The sequence below is a fragment of the Paralichthys olivaceus genome, chromosome 15, assembly GCF_024713975.1.
Source record: "Paralichthys olivaceus isolate ysfri-2021 chromosome 15, ASM2471397v2, whole genome shotgun sequence".
Lineage (NCBI taxonomy): Eukaryota > Metazoa > Chordata > Actinopteri > Pleuronectiformes > Paralichthyidae > Paralichthys > Paralichthys olivaceus.
In genome coordinates this window covers 15,623,001-15,643,372 of record NC_091107.1, presented here as the reverse complement: position 1 = coordinate 15,643,372, position 20,372 = coordinate 15,623,001, and the positions used below count along the sequence as shown (strand labels likewise).

Genomic DNA, 20,372 nt, shown 5'->3' with positions numbered 1-20,372 from the left:
TGGAAGAATAACAAAACAACTTTAATTCAAAATTCAAAATTCAAAAAAATAAAATAATCATGCCGCTGCTTTAAAAAGGGGAGGACTTGGTCTGAACACGGACAATCAGCACCGACTCGATAAAGTGTTCTCGATTCTTCAGCAATGACTTCTCTCCTAATTAAATGACGAATCGGCGGATCGGTTCGCAGATTGGCCGAATTGACGTCAACTGGATTGGTTAGGTGACAGCGGCAGACTCCGCCCCCCTGTGGGCCAAGGTAGAGCGTGGAGCTGCGAGAGAGGGAGGGAGGAGGGAGGAGGAGGGAGCAGGGGGCTGAGCTGATCCCACGTGTGACGCTTTCATTCCCGGCTCAGTAATATTCTCATAGCGGGGCTTTGCATATCTCCAGCCCGTATCTGTGTGTGTCCGTCACTGTTACTGTAGTCCCAGCCGATAGTTTTTTGGAATAGACATGGAAGGAGACGGGAGTCAAGCCACATCCGGAAGCCTAAGCGACTCCCAGCATGACCCGGGGTAAGAATATTTCTGCGCATTTCGACCCTCTGCGTGTGATTTTCTATTTGATTTCTCGTGTTACAACATCTTAAAGAGGACTTCGACTGCCGTGCTGGATCCGTCCCCCCCTCCCCTCCTCTCCGGTACGCACTTAAACCGTGCACCGGGTTTGTTTCCACACGCAGTTTTTTTCACCCCCCCTCCTCCATATAACAGCTTCAGCTTCGTATCGAGAGTGGCCTCCCCCTTTAAATGTAGATAGACTATAATTACCCGGCTGCCGATGTGTTTCCACAGTCCTCCTTTTATCCTTTAAGGTCGCTTTTAGAAGTAGTTAGTCGTCAAAATGGCCGAACTGACATCTGGACTCACTTCTGTTGTGTTTTCCCCTTACAGTAAAATGTTTATCGGTGGCCTCAGCTGGCAGACCTCACCAGGTGAGAGTGTTCTTCCTCCTTCCTCCGTGTCCAGCGTGTGTGTGTGCGTGTGTGTGTGTGTGTGTGTGTGTTTCCCCCCTTCTTGCTGTGTGTGTTTGTGTTCATTTGTGTGTGTGAGTGCTCGCTTGTGTGGCCGCTGGCTTTCGTTACGTGCGAATGTGTGGACCGTGCAGTGGTGGAAGTGTGCGGGATGCGTGTGCGGGATGCGTGTGCGCACCGTGTTGTTCCTGATCTCCGTCCATCTGAAGTCCTCTATTCGACCCCTATGCGCATCGCGGGGTGTTTTTGTTGTTGTGATTGTCTCCTCTTGTTGAAACACAATGACAGCAGCATGCGCACAGTGTTCCTGTCCAATGACCCGACATGTTTCCTCTCTCCACAGACAGCCTTAGAGACTATTTTAGTAAATTCGGAGAAATAAGAGAATGTATGGTGATGAGAGACCCCACGACGAAACGCTCAAGGTAAAACACCCCGGGGCTTTCCTACTTTTCCTTCCCCCGTGCATGTAACGATATCTCTCACTTTGTCCGTGTTGAGTATTAATCCCGCGAGCATGTGTGTGTGTGTGTGTCCGTGTGTGTGTGTGTGTGTTTCTGTGTCCCCGGGTGCGCGCGCCTGCGTGTGGTTTCACAGCAAGCCAGATAAGCTTAAACGCTCACTGCTGTAAAGCTGCGGCCGAATGCAATTTGACATTGACTTTGTGACTGCACCACAATGTTGGTGTAGCGCCGTCTCACGCTGTAACACAGCGAACCATGATCGGCTGTGTCCTCAGTCTCAAGTTCAAATCTGCTCCAGGACGTCCATAATGTGGATTTACCAATGCATCACAAAGAGATAGTCTCACAATAATAAGGTCACCGGAATAGTGTGCCTTTTTATTGTTGTGCAGCCCATTGGGGGACATTCACTATGTTATTTGCAATAAGAAAAATGTTTTGTAATATTATTATTTTTTTTGATATGTATGCATTTTAACATTGTTGTTGTTTTCATCTTCTCTGTTTTGCAGAGGATTTGGGTTTGTTACGTTTACAGACGCCGCCAGTGTAGATAAAGTCTTAGCTCAACAACACCACGAATTAGACTCAAAGACGGTGAGTTGACTGTGTCTACACTTCTATACATTTTATGTGTTTGTCCATTTTTGTGTGTTTTTTTTTTTTTGGGTTTTTGTCTTTTTCACAAAGACCTCCAGTCACACTTCAGTCCAAACTGTGTGGCGGCCTAAGGCCTCCTGGGAAACACCTCCCCGGTTAACAGGGTTTTCGGATCAAGGTCATTTATAAGGGCTAAAAAAGTATGATGGTCCCTGTCAACACTAAGCCTGGCAATAAAACACGACTCTAAGGTGAATATTATGTGTTCACTTTCACTTCTGTGGATGAATGGGGCTGACACGCCCACTCCTTCACTGCAGCCACATGTGCAGTGTGCACATATCTCATGTTCCACTGAAGGGCGTGCTGTCCAGAAGTGCTGCCGCTACTGTTTGACCCAGCACATATTACACTGTTTCACGACCAATGTGCTGACACTATAACTAGGTTTAAAACTGCACTCCCCAAAAACCTTGCCCTGATTTAAACAGAATAAAATAAAAGTGCTCAGTGTTTTTGAGTAAGCTAAAATAAAGCAGATATAATCAACTTCTATAAGCTTAATCTTAATAAGCTCTACTTTTTAACAACTGGGTACTGTAATGCAAAATAATGTTAGTAGCGAAATGAAGCAAAACAACATCAATCCGCAGTGACAATGTCAATACATTAAATATCGTTAATGTGTTTTCAGTTTGAAAGGGTCCCCTGAATTTACTTATGAAAGGCAATTCATTCACACGCATACACCCAGACACTCACTTAACAAAAAACTTCGAACTATATTTTACTCATCTTTTGAAATTTGGCAGCAGATGAATAATTAAGCACGCAAGTCATTTTATACGAGATGTGTCTGTAATGGTAGATTAGATGAGGTTCGGCTGAAGTTATATTTGTCTTGGATTTCTCCACAGTAGGTGGTCATATCCGGACACACTGGAGTTATGGAGCCGTGCATGTTGAGGAAATGTGATTTCGGACCCTGGATTTTACAAGACAAATAGATTGTATTTAAATTTTCAGTTTAATTTAAGGATACTCTGAAATCGGCAAAGGTTATAATGCAAATGTAAGATTTGTTGTTCACTTATTGATACAGATTCGAGGAAACTTGTTTGTTGTGCGGTGGATGTTACTTTATATTTTTTTATATTTCAATTATTAAGTGGCTGCTCTTTTATTATTGGAGACTTTGAGATTTCTGGTCGGTTTTCAGAACTGCTCAGTGATGCAGGCTTTATTCGCACATACAGGGGCTTACAGGTTTAATATTTCTATTTACCAATATAAAAAAACCCCATTATAACAAAAAATCAAAATACATGATTATCCTTTTTAAAAAGAAAGTAGGAATATGGTTAATAAAATCTAAATCAAACCCATTCTGAGATATTTTATGTGTCAGGTGTGTCACTATGTCACTCAAACTTTGTGCATCAGTGTTTTATTTTACACATAAGCTCTTTCAGTTCTAGTGTTGTGCTATGGGAATAGGGCTGATAGGAATATACAATGGCCCTTCTGTTTTAAATGAGTGTATACAGAGAGAAGACAGCGGGAAGACTAATGACACTGCAAACCTTGCAAACGTCTGTGGAGAGGCAGACGTAGCAGCAGGTTAAGGGGCTGCTTGAAGGGATAATGATGCAAAACTTACTTTGATGCAGAATCTAGAGCAGTTTGATAACTTCAAGCTTGGCATTTTGAATGAAGAATTCTGTGACAGCTTGACAGCATAATTTATATTTTTATAAATTTATATATATATATGTATATGTTATAGCAAAGGTTGAGGGAGAGGATACATGTGAGAGAAGAGTGCACATGAAAAAACAGTTTCACCTGGGCGTTGGCTTGCACAACCCAGTCTTGTACTGATGCCAGATAAGTAGAGCAGTTGTCGGTTTAATGCCTTGCTCGAAGGCATTGCGAGTGTCCTGGCAGCAGGAAATGGATAAATTCCTTGTGCATCTTTTAATTATTCTGTTAGATATTCATAGGATTTAACTCAATGACCCCCTGTTCGTACCACAGCCTTAAACCACGTCATAGCTGACTTCTTCATTGCAAAAAAAAAAGTTCAGCCCTAAAAGAAGAGGTGTGATCTCTTGCTCATATATTAAATTGACCAAACTTTCTTCAGCAGTTTATATGCAGTAATGTTGACCTATTTTCATATGCATTATATTTGCATTAAAAACCTTTTGTTTTTCTCATGCTCCTCTGAAACATATTAAGTGACATGCGATTTAAAGGTTTTGTAATTGGTAGCCATTCCTGCTTTATATGTAAAAAATATAAACAGAGTGTATTTCACTCACTGTGGGCTATAGGTCATATCTGGCAGACTTATGTCATATACTTCAGATTTGACAGCACCTCACCCTGAGAACTGAACACTGACATTTTAAGGTCTGACATCCAATCATCATCGTCTCTGAGTTGTGGCCCGTGTGCACAGGCGCAGCAAAGTTTTCTGAACTTGTTGCACACCTGTGCTATCCTGAATGGCAAGTCACATGAGGCCTGTTGTGAAACATTTCCCTTTTTATCAGTTTTATCATTACCTCTCTCAGGTATTTCTCCCCCCCACCGGCTAGAGAAATCCATATGTTTTGGCAGCAGATTTTTATTCAAAATAGCACGCAGTCTGGAGCCGACAGGAAATGAGGGGGAGACAGAGGCCAGACAGGGGGCTGTTGTGATTACATGGTCAGTGTCTTAAACTCATAGGGCCACCAGGCTGTTCCGGATAAATTGTTTTTTAATGACCATTAACATAATGATTTTGGATGTTGGCTTTTACAGCGTCTGTATTCAAAAAGATGGTAAGCCAAATTAGATTTGCCTTCCTGTCTGGTGTTAATGAAACTATTTTTTAATGTATTTGCTTTGTTTCTAAGGCCATGTATTTTTCCTCCTTAATCCTAAACATGAAATATATTGATGGTACTGTAATAACGGGGATTCCCAATGGCCTTGGCAGAACACAGTGAAGCCAAATGTGTGTTTCCTTTTTTAGTGGACATTTCTGTAATTGGATAAGCATTCAATGGTGTAAGTGACATACAAAAGATCCCGTTTACTCAAATGCACTCAGAGATTGATATTTCCAAGCTGCTAATGTGCTGTTTATTCGTTGGCGTGCAGTAGAAGATTACAAACCTAAGCTGTCTGTGGCATCTTCCTCACCATTAGTCACCAGGCTGTATCTGATGCGCTGTTGTGTATCTTAACATTCGCGCTATCAAGATTGCATTGCTTTGGGATCTATCATATCTCTTATGATGTTGCACAGCAATAAGGAAACGAATGAACTGGTCCAGCAGACGTTTATGTTTCTTGATGTGCTTGCAGATGTTGCTTTGATACAGGCCTGCTACTTTTTGCAGTGCTTAGGAAAATCCTCACCAGTGTTTTTGTCCCTCGTCACCTTGAACGGACGGAGTGGCTGGAGGTGCTGCGACTGTGAGCTAGTTGACTCATGCAGCATTATGAGTAGTCGTGCAGGGAAAATGGAAATTACGTCTAATTTAAATTTTACTTTCTCTTTTTATTAAATTTTTTTATTTAACTTATTTTATTAGTTCAAACCATTTCAGTTAAACACATAGTTGCTAATTATTAGGTAATATTTTAAACATAAACACAACACTGGAATTCCTTTCTTCCAGATGATCTACGTTCTTTAATGTTTTATTTATTTATCTATTTTTTATCATGTGCTCTGGTTTTGGTCCGGTTATGAAAACACTAGGATGAATGTGAATGAGACATATGGGGAAGAACAGCCTGGGGCTTCAAAACACACATGCTGGTAATTCAGAACATATTTACCATTTTTCATGATGCTTTGTTCAGTTTAGAAATATGCAACTCATAGCATCTGTTCCTGAAGATGTTTCAAGGCAGACTGTTGCAAACAGGGGAGATCATTGAACATGATTTTGCGTTTAAGAAATAACAGGTCATAGCTTTACAAGGCAATAGACTGACTCCAGGGCGGCATTTTTTATTGTTTAAGGTAAAGCAGTTATAATAAAAAAAAAAAATCATTGTGTTTTAATTTATTACTGCGAGATGGAATCTACCAAAGGATTTCATGAGCGTTTCATACCAGTCTCTGTAGTTTAAACAGCAATATGTCTCCAGTATTCATTCACTGCGACTCGTATAACCTACAAACATCAATGTTTCAAGGAAGATAAACATATTCTATGTGGTGCTGGCGTAATTCCAGCCTTTATTGAATGACCTGCAGGTCAGCCTCCACTGGCAGTTTTGATGTTGTAGGTGAGACAGGAAACACCCCAAGAGAAAAGGAAGGAGGAGAGCAGGCTCGGACAAACAGCTGTTCTGGACAAATCTAAAGCTCGTTCATCAGATAGGATTTGGAAGCAAAGTTCAGTCGGAGAGCTTTACTCTGACTCGCTATTTTTTGAGTCTAGCAGGTGCTGTGCTTCCTGCACTTAATTATGGCTGAAAGCATTATTAGTTCATGCTGTCCGTCTCTTGTCGGTACATACAGAACATAGATGTTTGTCAGAGCAACAGTGTTATGTCTTTTTGTAATATCAGTAAATCTCGATAATACTCGTAATACTGGCCTTGCATATTTTAAGGGGGGGAAAAAAAGATTTGCTTGCCGAGTGTGACATTGGTAAAATTCTCATTATTGATTTGAGGAGCAGAACAAACTGCCTTTTCGGGGTGTTACTCCACAGCAGAAAAAAAATCGGTTAAGATTGACAGCACAGATATGAAACGAAATGTTGTAATTTCTTGTCTATACTGTTGGTATCACACGAGCACACCTGTGGACCTGCTCACACACTTAAATTGGGAGAGGCTGCGGGCTTTGATAAGGCTCCTGCTTTTAGCTTAAACACCACATCATCATGCTAGTGTAGATATCTTAAGAGAGAGGAAGAGAGTTTACCCAGGAGCTGCATTAATATATGAAATCCTTTTTGTAAGATGTGAACTTGAGATATATGCTGTTTCGCTGCCCTGATCTCCCACAGTCCCATGCAGAAGCAGCTCTCTGAGGCCCCGTAGTAAAAGGCTGTGTAAGATAAAAGATCGGGGGGTAGGGGGTTGCTGGGATTCCTCTTGGTCTGTTCTCATTTATTACGTTGAATTATAAGGTTGCATGATGTCTCGAGGATATGCACTTTTGTTCCATGCGAGATCATGTTGCATCATATATCACACGAGTCGAAAAATCTCAACAATTAATTCAGGAAAGCACTTGTTAGGGTAAAGTACAGAGGTTCTAGATGAGCAGATGCATATAAAGTGCTCCACAGGGGGACCAGTTGTGTTTTAGAATAGGAAAAAGCTCCTGACATAGAGTATAGCTGTGTGAGATGCTTCAGATACCTCTACTGCACATCACACACCATCTATGCTCTTGCATGAAATGATCAGTGTAAACCTAGATGCATTGGATTTACCTTATAGCTAAAGCCACACATGCCGTAATTGCTGGGGCCTTGAATGATGACATCACATTAGAGGCTCCCAGACAAATGCACATAACAGGCTCTGCTGCCATTACATGTCCACATTAATGTAATCAATGGGAAACAGGGCCCCCATACATCCCAAAAAACAGTTGTAGATAATATGATTATACTGTAATCTCACCCAAAAGAAAGACAAAAAAAAAAAAAGGTTGTTTTCTTTTCTCACAAACAAGACGATGGCGTAGGATTTGATACATATTTGGAAGTTTAAAGTTATGGCTTTTGGCCTCAGTGGTTTGCATTAATTTATTGGACTGTGGTGGTCTGTTATATTTGTCTTGCCACAGTTTCATAATGAAACATTTTTTCGCTTTATAACATAAGAGATCTCTAACTAGGGATTTCGCTCTGTTGCAGCATTGTATAGCTGTGTGCAGCGCTATTTCCCACGTTGTCACTCTCTATCCAGTCTCCAAAAAATGTTACAGTCCACGCAGACAGTCAGACGTCATGGTTTCAGATGCAGTTGTGGTCGTACCCACTGTTCTCTCTTTGAGGCGGGAACTTGTCTTTCACTCTGTGTGTATCTCTCACTCGGAATCTGTTGTGTGTGGGAGCGACTTTAATGGGCATGTGCGACATATTGAATGAATTCTGTGGGAAACACTGTGGCCTAAATAACAATATCAACACATGACAACAATGCCTTCCGAATTTCCTGGAGCCCAGATGATGTGATGTTTGACCAACTGTCTTAAAATTATTCTATTTACTGTAATGTTTGAGTTTAACAAGATAATTTATAACTTAAAAAGAATTTATGTGACTGATCAATAATGAAAATGGTTGCTGGTTAATTTTCCATCAATTGGCTAATTGATTACTGGACTACCATCAATTTCAGTCAATGAGAAATATTTTGGAAATATAGCTTTGTGAAAGTCGGACTGCTTCCATGTTGCAATGTGTAAAAAAAACAAAACAATGGCGTCATCACTTAGTGGATGTTCTGTTGTTTCACAACGGTCAAATCAATCTTTCCTTAATGAATGTTACAGTCCCAATGACCTTCACACTTCCACAGTACAAAAAACAATAAATAAAGGTAAATACTGGCTTTTACTTGCTTAACAGCTCTAATTTCCCTCATTTGAGCTGCTAATCTGGCAACCAATAAAACCTAATGTTCAAGGGTGGAGCACATTCTAATTCAGAGCAGATTGTTCATTCAGCTCCAAGTCAGGTTTCTGATCTATGTGCTGTTTGGTTTGTGTGCACTGTTGGTGATGTTTCCATGATAAAAATTTCCTGGAGGCAGATTAATAAAGCACTTTTACTGCTACTAGACGATAACCATGCAGCTACAGCTGGATGGGAGGTCTAGTGTTCTACACTACAGTTATGTGTCTTCAGTTTACGACACTCAATACGTTATGGGAATTATTTCGTGCTGAAGTGTTTTTAATGCGCTTCTCTGTACACGTGTTCCCTTAAAATCTTCTCTGCCTCTGCAACAGCTTGTGATTTGTTCCCAGAATCCAAGCCACAGAGAATACGCCTAAACTTGTTGCGTTCAGCTGTTGTTGGAAAAGAAAGCAGCTTGAAAGTGAAAGCCATTGAACAAAAGAGTGTTTCTCCCCCCAACCCATTAACAAAAGTACCTTTCTTAATGGGTTTTTAAACAGGGTTAACGTTTTTTTAAGGTACTGATAGATGAACCTAGACTTGAGTAAAATAAGATTTGCAAGTACTCTGTAAGTGGAACTACTGAAACAAGTGCACCAGGCAGGTCTGGTTGGCTGATTCCAAACTGGACAGCATATGTGTTGCGTAACAAAATATTTCTCAGGAAGGAAGTATCAGGTAAAACGGAGACAACATAATCTCTGCTTCAGTGGTATGGTTATACAGAGCCTGGCCTTAAATACGAAGGCACCTTCAGCATAGAAATATCATGCACACGAATATGTAAAGTGCAGGAAAAAATTGCAACATCTCCCTTCCTCATAAATTTAATTTCTCAAAGGACTCATTCATCATATGGTGTGACCTAAAAAGGCACTGCTACAGCATTTCTCAGAAGGATTGCATAGTAAGTCCTCATTGCCTAATTTGGTTGCATTGCTGCTAGTGTGATTTAAACAATGCTAAGTATTAGATAATTATAATATTTTAAACTGGAAGATAACCGCTGTGTTAAAGTTCACTCTTATGCAAACATGAATCTTTATGCTGAGTAGAAATTCTCAGCAGGACAGAAAAACCATGACTTCATGCAGTGCAATGAATCGTGGACTTGATATATCTCGTATAGGTTTAAAACCTAAGATATATTACCAAGTATTGGACTTTGGTATTCAAAGCATTACGTGTTGTCTTTGCTCAAATAGGGAGCACAAAATAATTGAGTTTGAATTGGTTATGCCGGGGGCTAAGTGCTAAAACAAATCTTTAAATGAAATTCATTACAAGCAGGGTCGCCATACCCAGGTGTTATTGAATTCATTTCTCATTTTGACCTGATTTAGAAAGATAACAGTAATAACAGAGACTGACAGAAGAGATGACAATGGCATTGCACATCATGGTTTCCCTTCAAACGCATTAAAACGTAGTCAGTCTCATTGGCGTAATTGATCTGCGCAGATGGTGTCTTTTCTTCTCGTGTTCCTTGATTCATTCTCTTGCTGTTGTTTTCCTCGGCAGAAAGAGAGAATGTTTTCTCAAATAAATCCATCTGTGCTGGAGGAGTAACTTTTACAAATGCATAGAATTGATACACTTACTGTAAATATTCCAGTGTAAAACATGAATAGGATTCTTTTTTAAATACAAATGAGTAATATTATTTTTGCATATCTTCCTTTTCACAACCATACAACCATCCAACATTGCTGTTTGTGATAGTTCCTCTTCATTCCAAGTGTGAGGTTGATGAGACACCAAACTGAATACCTTCATCCCAGTGAAGTTAATGAGGAAAATGAAGCTAATGAAATAACAAGCACAAGATGGAGAAACAGGCTGATCTGATGCATCCTCTTGGTTATCTGGCAATATCTGGAGGCGTCACTGGCCTCAGACTCTCATTTTCTTCCTGTCATATTCAATCAGGAATTCCTGCCTAAAATAAAAGTCTCTGTAGCGGCCACAACCAGCAGACGGTCAGGCCAGCCTCAACACTAACATTTTTTTTTGTTTTTATATATTGTGAATTTGGAAAAGTATCAACTTTTTCAATATTTTGTTATATTGCATCTTAATGCTACAATAATTAATCTAGATTCAATCTTTCCGTCATTGAACCTACATGTAGTATCTCGAAATGACACATGGTAAACAACTTAAAAAAATTAAAACTGAGTTCTTAAATCGTTTGCTATCACTTGTAGCTGAGGTGCCTCCCATTGTCCTTAATCAGCATTTGTACACCTTTTCTAGAATCGTCCTGTGGCATTTCAATTGACTGGAGATGATTTAGAAAGGCACACACCAGCCTATATAAGTTCTCACAGCTGATCGTGTATATCAGAGTAAAAACCAGGTCATGATGTTGTATGAACTGCCTGCTGAGCTCAGAGATAGGATTATGTCGAGGCACTGATCTGAAGAAGGCTACAAAAACATTTCTGCTGTATTGAAGGTTTTCCAAAGGCACAGTGGCCTCCAGAATTCTTTAATAAGAGATGTTTCATATAACCAGGACTCTTTTTAGAGCTGGCTGCCCAGCCAAACGGAGCAATCAAGGGCGTTGGTAACAGAGGTGACCAAGAACTTGACGGTCACGCTGGCCGAGCTTGAGAGATTCTGTGTGAAGATGGGAGAAACGTCCAGAGGGACAACCATCATTGCAACACTGCACTGATCTGAGTGTCCAGTGTCTCCTCAGTGAAAGTTTGCAGAAAGGCACCTACACTCTCTCACTCTGCGAGAAACCAACTCGTCCAATCTGATGAAAAACCAGGATTGAACTGTTTGGCCTCAATTCTAAATGTCAGAATTGGTTGTCCTTCCTTTAAGTTTTTCCCACTGAGAAAATATATGCACAGTACACTGGACTAAGAACTGATTCAATATTTAAAATGATAACATTTAGCTGTTGTTTGCTATTTGTTTAATTGGAATTGTTTACATTGACTGCAACATGTCTACATGGTTCTGGAATATTTAGATGCCTGTAATAAACTAAACCAGATTGTATGACACAGATTATATAAAATAGTCCTTATAACAACTGGGTCATTCATGTGCCCTTAAAATGTAAATGTGATAATTTTGACGGTTCTTGAATGCAGAGTAGGTTTCTGAAAATGCATCTCGAGTCCAAATGCAGACCACCTGGATCACGACAGTGTGATTCTGCAGCCTTGTCCACAGTACTGTGGATATCTTTTTATTTTCATCCAAACCGCAAATATGACTACAAACACTGAAACAAGCATTCCAGACCAGTAGGTATAGTTTACATCAACAATCAAATGAAATACCAGAGTGAGTTATATGTCCTGTCAGCCAGTCTATAGCCGCCATTGTTGGTGTTTCTAGTGCATGTAGACAGAGCAACGTTGGACATGCACAAAGTAGGCAATGACATCATCGTTTCCCAAACACGTTTCACATAGAAACATGAAAATCTGTACTTTGGAAGTTTGCCATTTTAGTGACTCAAGCGATTTGCGTGCGGACGAGAGTACTTTTTGTGAGATATCTACATTAGTGCAGATGGGTTGTTATGGCTCAGATTCATTTTTATCATTCTGAGTCAAAAGCATCAAATTCTAATACATTTCCTTTGTACAGGTTTTACTGCTCTTAGAATACTTGTATATGTATAAATTCATGGCCACAAAGGATTTCAAATGTAACTATGGGAATGGTCTCTCATGTTCAGCTCTATAAACGGCTCTCTGGGTTCCTTATTTGGGGCTCTAGAGTTTTAGAAACATTTTCAAAACCTGTTCATTGCTTTTCACCCTTGAAATATCACGGTGTCTCCTTTAACAACAATTTTGCTTTTCTTTTCTCTTTCTCAGATTGATCCTAAGGTTGCCTTTCCCCGTCGCGCCCAGCCTAAGGTAAGAATAAATTGGCCACTAACCCTTCTCAAAGAAAATGATTATGTCTCATGTCACCAGCTTACCTAATTTTGTGTTCTCACGCTGCAGATACAAAGAGGCAGTGCTTGTCTGTTTGTTATTGTAGAGAAATACACAGTGTGGCTCCATTGTTCTCATCTCGTCTGTGCTGTTTTCGCCAAAGCAATTAAAGTTGGACATATTACACTTAAAGGAATTTTTTTCATCATGATTGAGGTTATGTTTTTTTGTATTACCTCAGTGTTTTAAAACTACTTCCATTTTTTCAGTGCCTGTGTCATGCTTATTTTAACATTTCATCCCTTGTCATAGGCACAAATGCTTTGAACTCTGTCTTATTAGTGCAGTATATTTCCATCACAGCAGAGGGTTCCAGTTTTTGTCTGACATTGAATGAAATAAGGCTTTATTGCGTGTTGGCTTGAGTTTGTGGCTGACAGGTGACAGCCTCTATAGAAGAGCCGCTAATGTTAGTGGAATCGAAATAATCTTTTCTGGTGTTGGCTGTTGCAACATTTTATAAGATGCACAATGTGGAATATATAGAGTTCTTATGTGAATAGCTTTACATTAGCTTGACTAAACTAGCACGACATGATTGCTGACTTCTCATTGACGGAGACAAATTACATTTGCTGGCAGAATTATAAGTCTGTTGAGATGTTTTGTGTAGCATTCAGAGTTGAATGGCGCTGAATGACATGAGTGATTGGGAAATATATTGAATTGTGGCTCATGCATGCAGAAATGATCACAATTAGCATTAAAACAATAGATGATTTGAAAAAAGACACTGAGCCCCAATCACACAGGAACTGTCGAGTGACCTCTTTATGATGCGTATTATCTTTTTCTCTCTTGATTACTGGTCTTGAGCATTTCTAATGACAATTAAATATTCAATGTGTGCAGATGGTGCTGTGGCGTAGTCGAGGGCTTTGTTGACATGCCGCCTGGCACCATCCCCCAGCATTTAATGTGCAGTCTACAGCAGAGTACAGTGTAGTGCTATTCAACACCGTTATCAGGGCTTTTTCCACCTACACCAGGTGGAAATCGATAATAGATTTTCTCCTTTCCAACAGATCAGAGAGAGGCATTGTTAAAGAGTTGTTCAGGTTTCAAATGAGGAATTGGCAGTGCAGACTTTCAAAGCCAGAGCACATGACTTCAGGATATCCGCATGTGGTTGAGAAACTACCAGTGCTTCACATTTTCTTACATGGCAAATTATATCAATTTAACTTCTGTTCTGAGCCGCGTTCCTAATAGTCAATTGTGGAATGATTGTTAATGAGTTAACCAGTTTTTCCAGTGAAATGTTGGTAATATAAATCTATATAAACAGTGTTGTACTTTCTCTAGCTATGACTCAGACAGGTAAATACAGTATTTTGATGTGTTCTACTGATCTTTAACATATTTGTCACTTGGCCTTGCAGGATTCCTAACTCAGTGAAATAATGACCCCATAAAAGAATTTGTGGCACAGCAAATGCTTTGTACCAATGATTTATAAAATGACTATGGGGCAAGCTTGTTAGAGAAGAAAAATGGTTGTATTGAACGTGGATTATAAAGGATCTTAAAGCAATGGGATTAAGCCAGATAGATTAACATTGCATGGGATTGTATGTTTAATTGATTTAAGACCTTTCAAAGAGGTCCCACTCTTTAAGGATCCCATCCAGAAAGTCCTCACTGTTTTGCATTAGATTTCTTTTGTCCCTCTTCCCCCTTCACTGTCTGTCCGCCTGGCTGCTTATGCAGCTGTTGAAAAGGCTCCATTCTCGTTTAAAGAATCTCTGCTTGGCAGGTGCCTCGGTGGCACGGGGTTTCCAGGGAGCGAATCGTGACGAGACCAATCAGCGTTAATTTTCTCACGGCTAACAATGACCTCACGAGTAACCCTGCCAATGACCTCCCCGCTGCTGAATGCTGCAGTATGGTCAAAACCATACAGTATGTACGACACGTAGAGTAATGCTGAAAACAGACAGGAAGTGAAGGTGAACACAGAGGACATTTCACTGTAAACAACTGAAGGTGTTTGCACCGGGATGACAGGATCACAGGAAAAACAACTTGTATCAGCAGCTATAGCGGACACTAGCTCAAAAACACAGACAGTGCCACAGTGAAGACTCAGTCAGAGGCAGGGGAATAGAGCTGGACAATAGCTAATTATCAGCATATACTAAAGTAGACAGCCTTGCGGACGTTTAATTCAAATATAATGTGACATGTATGACAGCTCAGAACATTTGTATAAGTATAATTCTGGAGAATTTAAAGCGAAACACTGGATTACAGGTTACTGTCATGATAAGACAAATGTGTTTTTGTGTGACAAATCAGTCACAGGGCGCTGATTGCCTCTGCTTTCCTCCTTATGTTTGAGAATCTGTTAAATATTTGATTTTAGTATTTTTTTGTTTTCCTCTTGGATCCATCGGCACCAGGAAATTGGTAAAGGACAAAACGTGGAGGTCACCACAGGCCGCGTTGTTAAAAGAAAACATGCTTAAGAAATGCAAAATGGCACACACATTATAAATAAATGTCACCTGACTGAAGCTTATCTTAAGACTTTAAAAACCATTTTGTATTAGAAATGAAAGCTGTGCTTACAAGTCATGTTGAAGGTATCAATGCAGACAGGGCCACAAATATTCAGGGATTAGGGTGCATCTGTTGATGATTGACAGATGAGAATGAAAGGATTAAACAATGATGATGTGATGCAAAGTGCTTTATGCACATTCATTTATGCCTTGTCTCCTCCCCAGCCTATACAGTCGGGCTGGGAATAGCCATGGCTTTATTAGATAGGCAGCTAAAAGTAGCTTTAAAATGCCAGAAGTTCTGGATACATTTTTCAGCATCTGAGCATTTAGCTTCACAACAAACCATTCTCAGTTTGCTTTTGTTACAGGCAGGAGTGATTTTATTGACCGTCATCCATTGCAGTGGACATATAGACATATTGAACATAAATATCACCATTTGATATTTTGTTTACCTGTGTCTTTACGTGGCATGGTCAGGTTTTCCCTTGTGAGAAATTATGAGTCAAAACAATTTGCTTGACATTTACAGTTAAAAAACTGCAAAGCCGATGTGAAATGTGATCAATCAGTCAGTCACTGAGCTGAATCAGACAGAACCTTACGCATCTCATCTCATTATCAATGTAGGCACTCAGTGACAGTTCAAACAGTTGCCTCAATCATTAAATATATGTCCAACACTGTGTGATATATCACTAATGCTCATTTCCATTTAAGCTTAACAAGTCCAACGTTATGTTTCATAAAGATGTAATAATTTCTCTTGACATTTATTTGTCGTAATGGAGGCTCGGCTTGGTGCAAAGGAAGCGTGGGGACCATGGAAACCAAATTGTTATGTGCTGTAGCCAGCCTCATCTTGTGCACGCAATATGAAAAGTGCCCTGCGATCATTTCTACTATGACTTGGCAACATATACATAAAATAGATACTTGATATTTGCCTGATATGACTCATTTGTATTCCTGGCTTTTTTCCATAAAGTGTCTATGTCATCAAGTAACGCATAACGTGCAGATTACATGTTACATATAAATAAAAATAAGAGCGCCACCAACAACAGAAAATCTATCAGTGTGATGCATCGTCCTCCAGTCTTATTCTCACTTTCAATAGCTCACTAACACAGAGCTAAAACCAATAGTTCAGATTTTGAAAACTACAGTTTACCTCAAATTAAGAACTTGTAAATGAAAATGTGGGCACTTTAAATCAAGACAGAGTATTCAAATCTGTTTCATAAAATCTTCGTTCTGTCACATCTAAATTTCTTGAGGAACTGCATTGATAATTTTTGTCAAATCTCATATTCCTCTCAGTGTTGTGACTGTGGATAGAAAGTGGTAGAAAAGACAGAGATGAGATGATGCTGTTTCTCGCCGTCTCCTTGTTTTTGATATTTTCCAGCAGGGCTCATAGTAAAAGATGTAAACGAGGCCTGCTCTCAGTTTCCTGGAGGAATCAAAGCGCCTGTTTCCGCCGACATTGCTCGAGATTTACCACTCAACTGTTGGCGTCATTACCGCTGCTGCCGCTGCTTTTGTTTCCCACAGTGGAGTCACACACAACCATGGCATGTCCCAGCATGATTTTAATTGCCAGTGGGACTGTGGCCACTTCAGTGGGAGATGAGTTCTGATGGCTTGTTATGGAAATGAAAGGAAGGAACATTTAGAGTCATGTAAATGGCTGCCATTTACAGAGCAATGGGCGAGGCCTTGCCACGCACCTGATAAAGGGATTTTGCGTCATAAATGCCAATTTACACTTCTGCGTTGAATGGGATATTGTGTAGCCACATAACCTCCGCTGTTATTTGATGTGCAGCTTTCTAGAAACGCTTTAGTGATGCAGACAACAACTGTAATTGGTCCAGTTTGTCGCATCTCTCATCCCTGCCGCTCAGTGAACGCAAATGTACACAAAACTCACACCTTCTGCCTCAATTCTCTTTTTACTGTGTTGGGGTAATCTGAGTAAAAGTCACTGTTGAAGCTTGAGTTGGAAACCCTAGAAAAGCTAGCAAGAGAAGGCTTTGAATAAATGCAACCTATACATCCGCCCACTTGTCGAAGCTACGCCCACATGAATGCACACTGCCTGACAACTGTGAGATGCCGACTTTGACATGAATTGCTCGCTAACTTCTGGTCTGTGCTTCAGTGGTGTGTGCTTCCCAGCTGACAAGCGCAGTGAGAGCCGGGAGTGTAGTGACAGATGGGTACGCTGCCATAGATTGGTCGAGTTTCTTTTTTTAAAAACTTTTTTGATAGCTATTTGGACATAAAGCAGATTTCAACAAATAATATGAAGTGTTCCAGAAACTAATTACCAACCCTACCCTTAATCAATATTTATTAGCACCTACCTGATTTGCTCAGTTTAAGTTGCCATACAGTGTCAAAAGAAACCCCACTGCCAACTAGTGTTTTGGTGGGGAAATGGCAGAATGACATAGATACATCTGGCACAAATGCCGTCAATGACTGAGGTCACTGTAGGCTCTGCGTGGATCCTACGCAGAGCTGAGTACAAACCAGGCGTAAGCCACTGTGAACGGGTTGTCACCATGACTGTGGCAGTCTTTAGGAAGCAGAAAGAAAACTGTATCTGTGCACAGATGCAGCTGTGACAACACTTCCAGAAATGTCTTTTTATTCCGCTCTCACACACACTTTCTGTAAATGGCAAACTGACCAGCTCCACCTCCTCCTGTTGTTTATGTCTCACACTTCTCAGTGTGTACTTAATGTTCTTACCTGCAGAAAAGACTCTCAGGTGTATTGAGGTTCTAGAGGTTTAAAGTCTTAAGTTTTAATGAAGTCTAATAATATAGCTGCATGAAGTAAACACACACTCTCCCACCCCCCAGTGCCTCTGTACTGTGTATCATAATAATACACATACACATAATACCACTTGTACACAAATTAAAATACCAACTTGTACATGTACTCTCACTCTCTCTCTTTCCCTCTATGCTCTTTTCTGTGCTCCTTTTTTTTAGTCTGTTAGGATTACACGGCCTTGTAAATCCAGTCTTACACCTTGCTCAGTTATTTGATCTAGATTTAGTATTATGATATTTCCCCCTTCTCGAAATGATCCTTATTTTAAATGACACAGCTCACTGCTGGGAAAATGAAACCTCTGTGGCTGCCAGCCCCCTTGAATGTCCCTGTGAGTTTATTAAAAGCACCAGCCTTCCCCGCTCCAACTCAGATCTGCACAGCTGCATGAGTCTGAGAGAATATTCAAGGTCAAAAGTCCTTAATGTGGAACAGAATGCCATATCAATATTGTTTCTTCAGCTTCATAGTTTACGACCACGAGCCCTCCCCAATATTCATGATGTGAAAGGAGATTATTTCTTATTAGACATTTTGCAGAATCTGTTCAAATGACAGTGGGTGGGGAGAGAGTGTTACATCGTGAAGGCTGTTATCCAGAAATAATGTCACAGGTTCTTTGCTGGTGAGTGACCATGACGTCCAAACCAAAAAGACATTCGCTGTATTCCTACATGTAGTTGTGAAATGGGTTTTACAGCTGACGCTAAACGCACCAACATTTCGCTGTGACCAAGACAGCAAGTGAAGAAAACTCAGACCAAGATGACAAGTGAGTTGATGGGAATTTTTCATTGTCACCCTCCCCTCACCCCTGAAAAAACAGATGTGCAGCTGACATAAGTAAACGTTTCTTTTAGATAGAGGATGTCAGAAGGAGTTGTGTTTTTTTCTTTCCTTCTTTCCCCCACTGTGGTAATGGCCGTTGTGCAGAAGCTGGAGATGGGTTTAAATCCCTGACCCGTCAGTCCCTTTGCTTTCAGTGGCCTCAGTGGAACTGCTCCAGATGAAAATGGGGCCACAGCACAGACGTATGAATGACTGTTTGTTTGGTGGTCAGACACAATCACCAACTGAGTGACCCAGTTAACGGTTCGTCACAGTGATGCTCAGTTTGATTCTTGCATGATTTTTTTTCCCAAAAGTGTCCTTTTTAAAGCATTTCTTCAGTGGAAAGATGAATGATGTGTAAATGTGTATTTTCTGTATCGCAGATACAACATGACACATTTATTTTGTTGAATAATTGCCAGAGCGCTTCGTAAATAGAGTGCAGTGTACACATGTGTGATTCTTCTTCCTCCCAGCCTCCCTGTTTTCTGCCCCGGCCTCCTTGGTTGCGAGTCGAGAGTAATTAGGTTTTCTAGGGGTTCTTACAATGCTTACCAATGGCAGCAGCAGCAGCAGTCAGGCGGGCTAGTGCTGGCAGGGCAGAGAGGACAGAGGGCCGTGCAGGAGCCTGGCACCGCTAAACCTGATGCTGACTGACAGTAATGAGGACGGCCTGCTAGCCAGGATAGAAAGAAGAGGAGAGCAGAGGAGGGCATGGTCCACTATAACTCTCAAGACCTCTTATCAAAGCTGCTCTGTGTGCGCACACACACACGGACAGCACGAGCACACACAGGTTTAATGTGTATCAGGTACAGCAGAGCCAACGCATCACTGGGCCGTGTTACATCAGTCTTGTTTGTCTTTACTCATGAACCTTATAGAGGGAAACATGAAATCAGCTGTTAACCATTCAAATCGCAGTATGTTATAGCAGCAGCTATGTGGCTTTTTGGAAAACACTTGACGTGTGAAGAAATAAAAGAAATGTTTATTTGTATATTGTATAACAATACATGGCTATAGTTTGTGTGGGATACTGTAGTTGCTTCAAGGATAAAGAGATCATTAATTTACAGGTAACAGCAATAAAAGATGAGTGTGTGTTTAGAGGTCGCTCCTCAGAACAATGTCACTGACAGTCTAAATGGCTTTGGTCAGCACAAACCAACAATGACTCTGACCTTCGATGTCAGGGGGATTAGGCAATCATGTTCGGTTTTCTTTCCAACTATCTCAAGTCTCCCCCCACCATCCAATGTGAAAACATAATCCAAAATGAAAAATATACAATTTTGAAGGAAGAAGAGAAACACTTAGTAGTTGTATGTGGCAACTAAAGAGGCAGATAAGGCAGGTGCCTTTCTAATTTGAATTTTTTCAGGTGTGTCACAACTTTTTATATCTTTATATCAACTTTTTACAGCAATTATATCCAACCGATGAACAGCAGATATATATATACTACTAACATTTCTTACAAATACCGAAACATACAGTAAAAGAATCATATAC

General features: G+C 40.4%; 1 protein-coding gene across 10 annotated transcripts in view; it reads left to right on the top strand.

Moving 5' to 3' along the window:
• Window positions 1-286: 286 nt before the first annotated feature.
• Window positions 287-20,372, top strand: part of LOC109628819 (RNA-binding protein Musashi homolog 2) — a 245,577-nt gene continuing 225,491 nt past the window's right edge. For 5 of the 10 annotated variants that reach the window (XM_020086228.2, XM_020086226.2, XM_020086225.2 and 2 more), the window contains exons 1-5: window positions 289-517; window positions 896-936; window positions 1,319-1,400; window positions 1,952-2,036; window positions 12,544-12,585. In XM_020086228.2, coding sequence (XP_019941787.1) covers window positions 456-517; window positions 896-936; window positions 1,319-1,400; window positions 1,952-2,036; window positions 12,544-12,585 — 312 coding nt within the window. In that variant the 5' untranslated portion in view covers window positions 289-455. Of the gene's footprint in view, window positions 518-895; window positions 937-1,318; window positions 1,401-1,951; window positions 2,037-12,543; window positions 12,586-20,372 lie in introns of all 10 variants that reach the window. The other 5 variants (XM_069539929.1, XM_020086224.2, XM_020086223.2 and 2 more) reach the window with 3 other exon arrangements.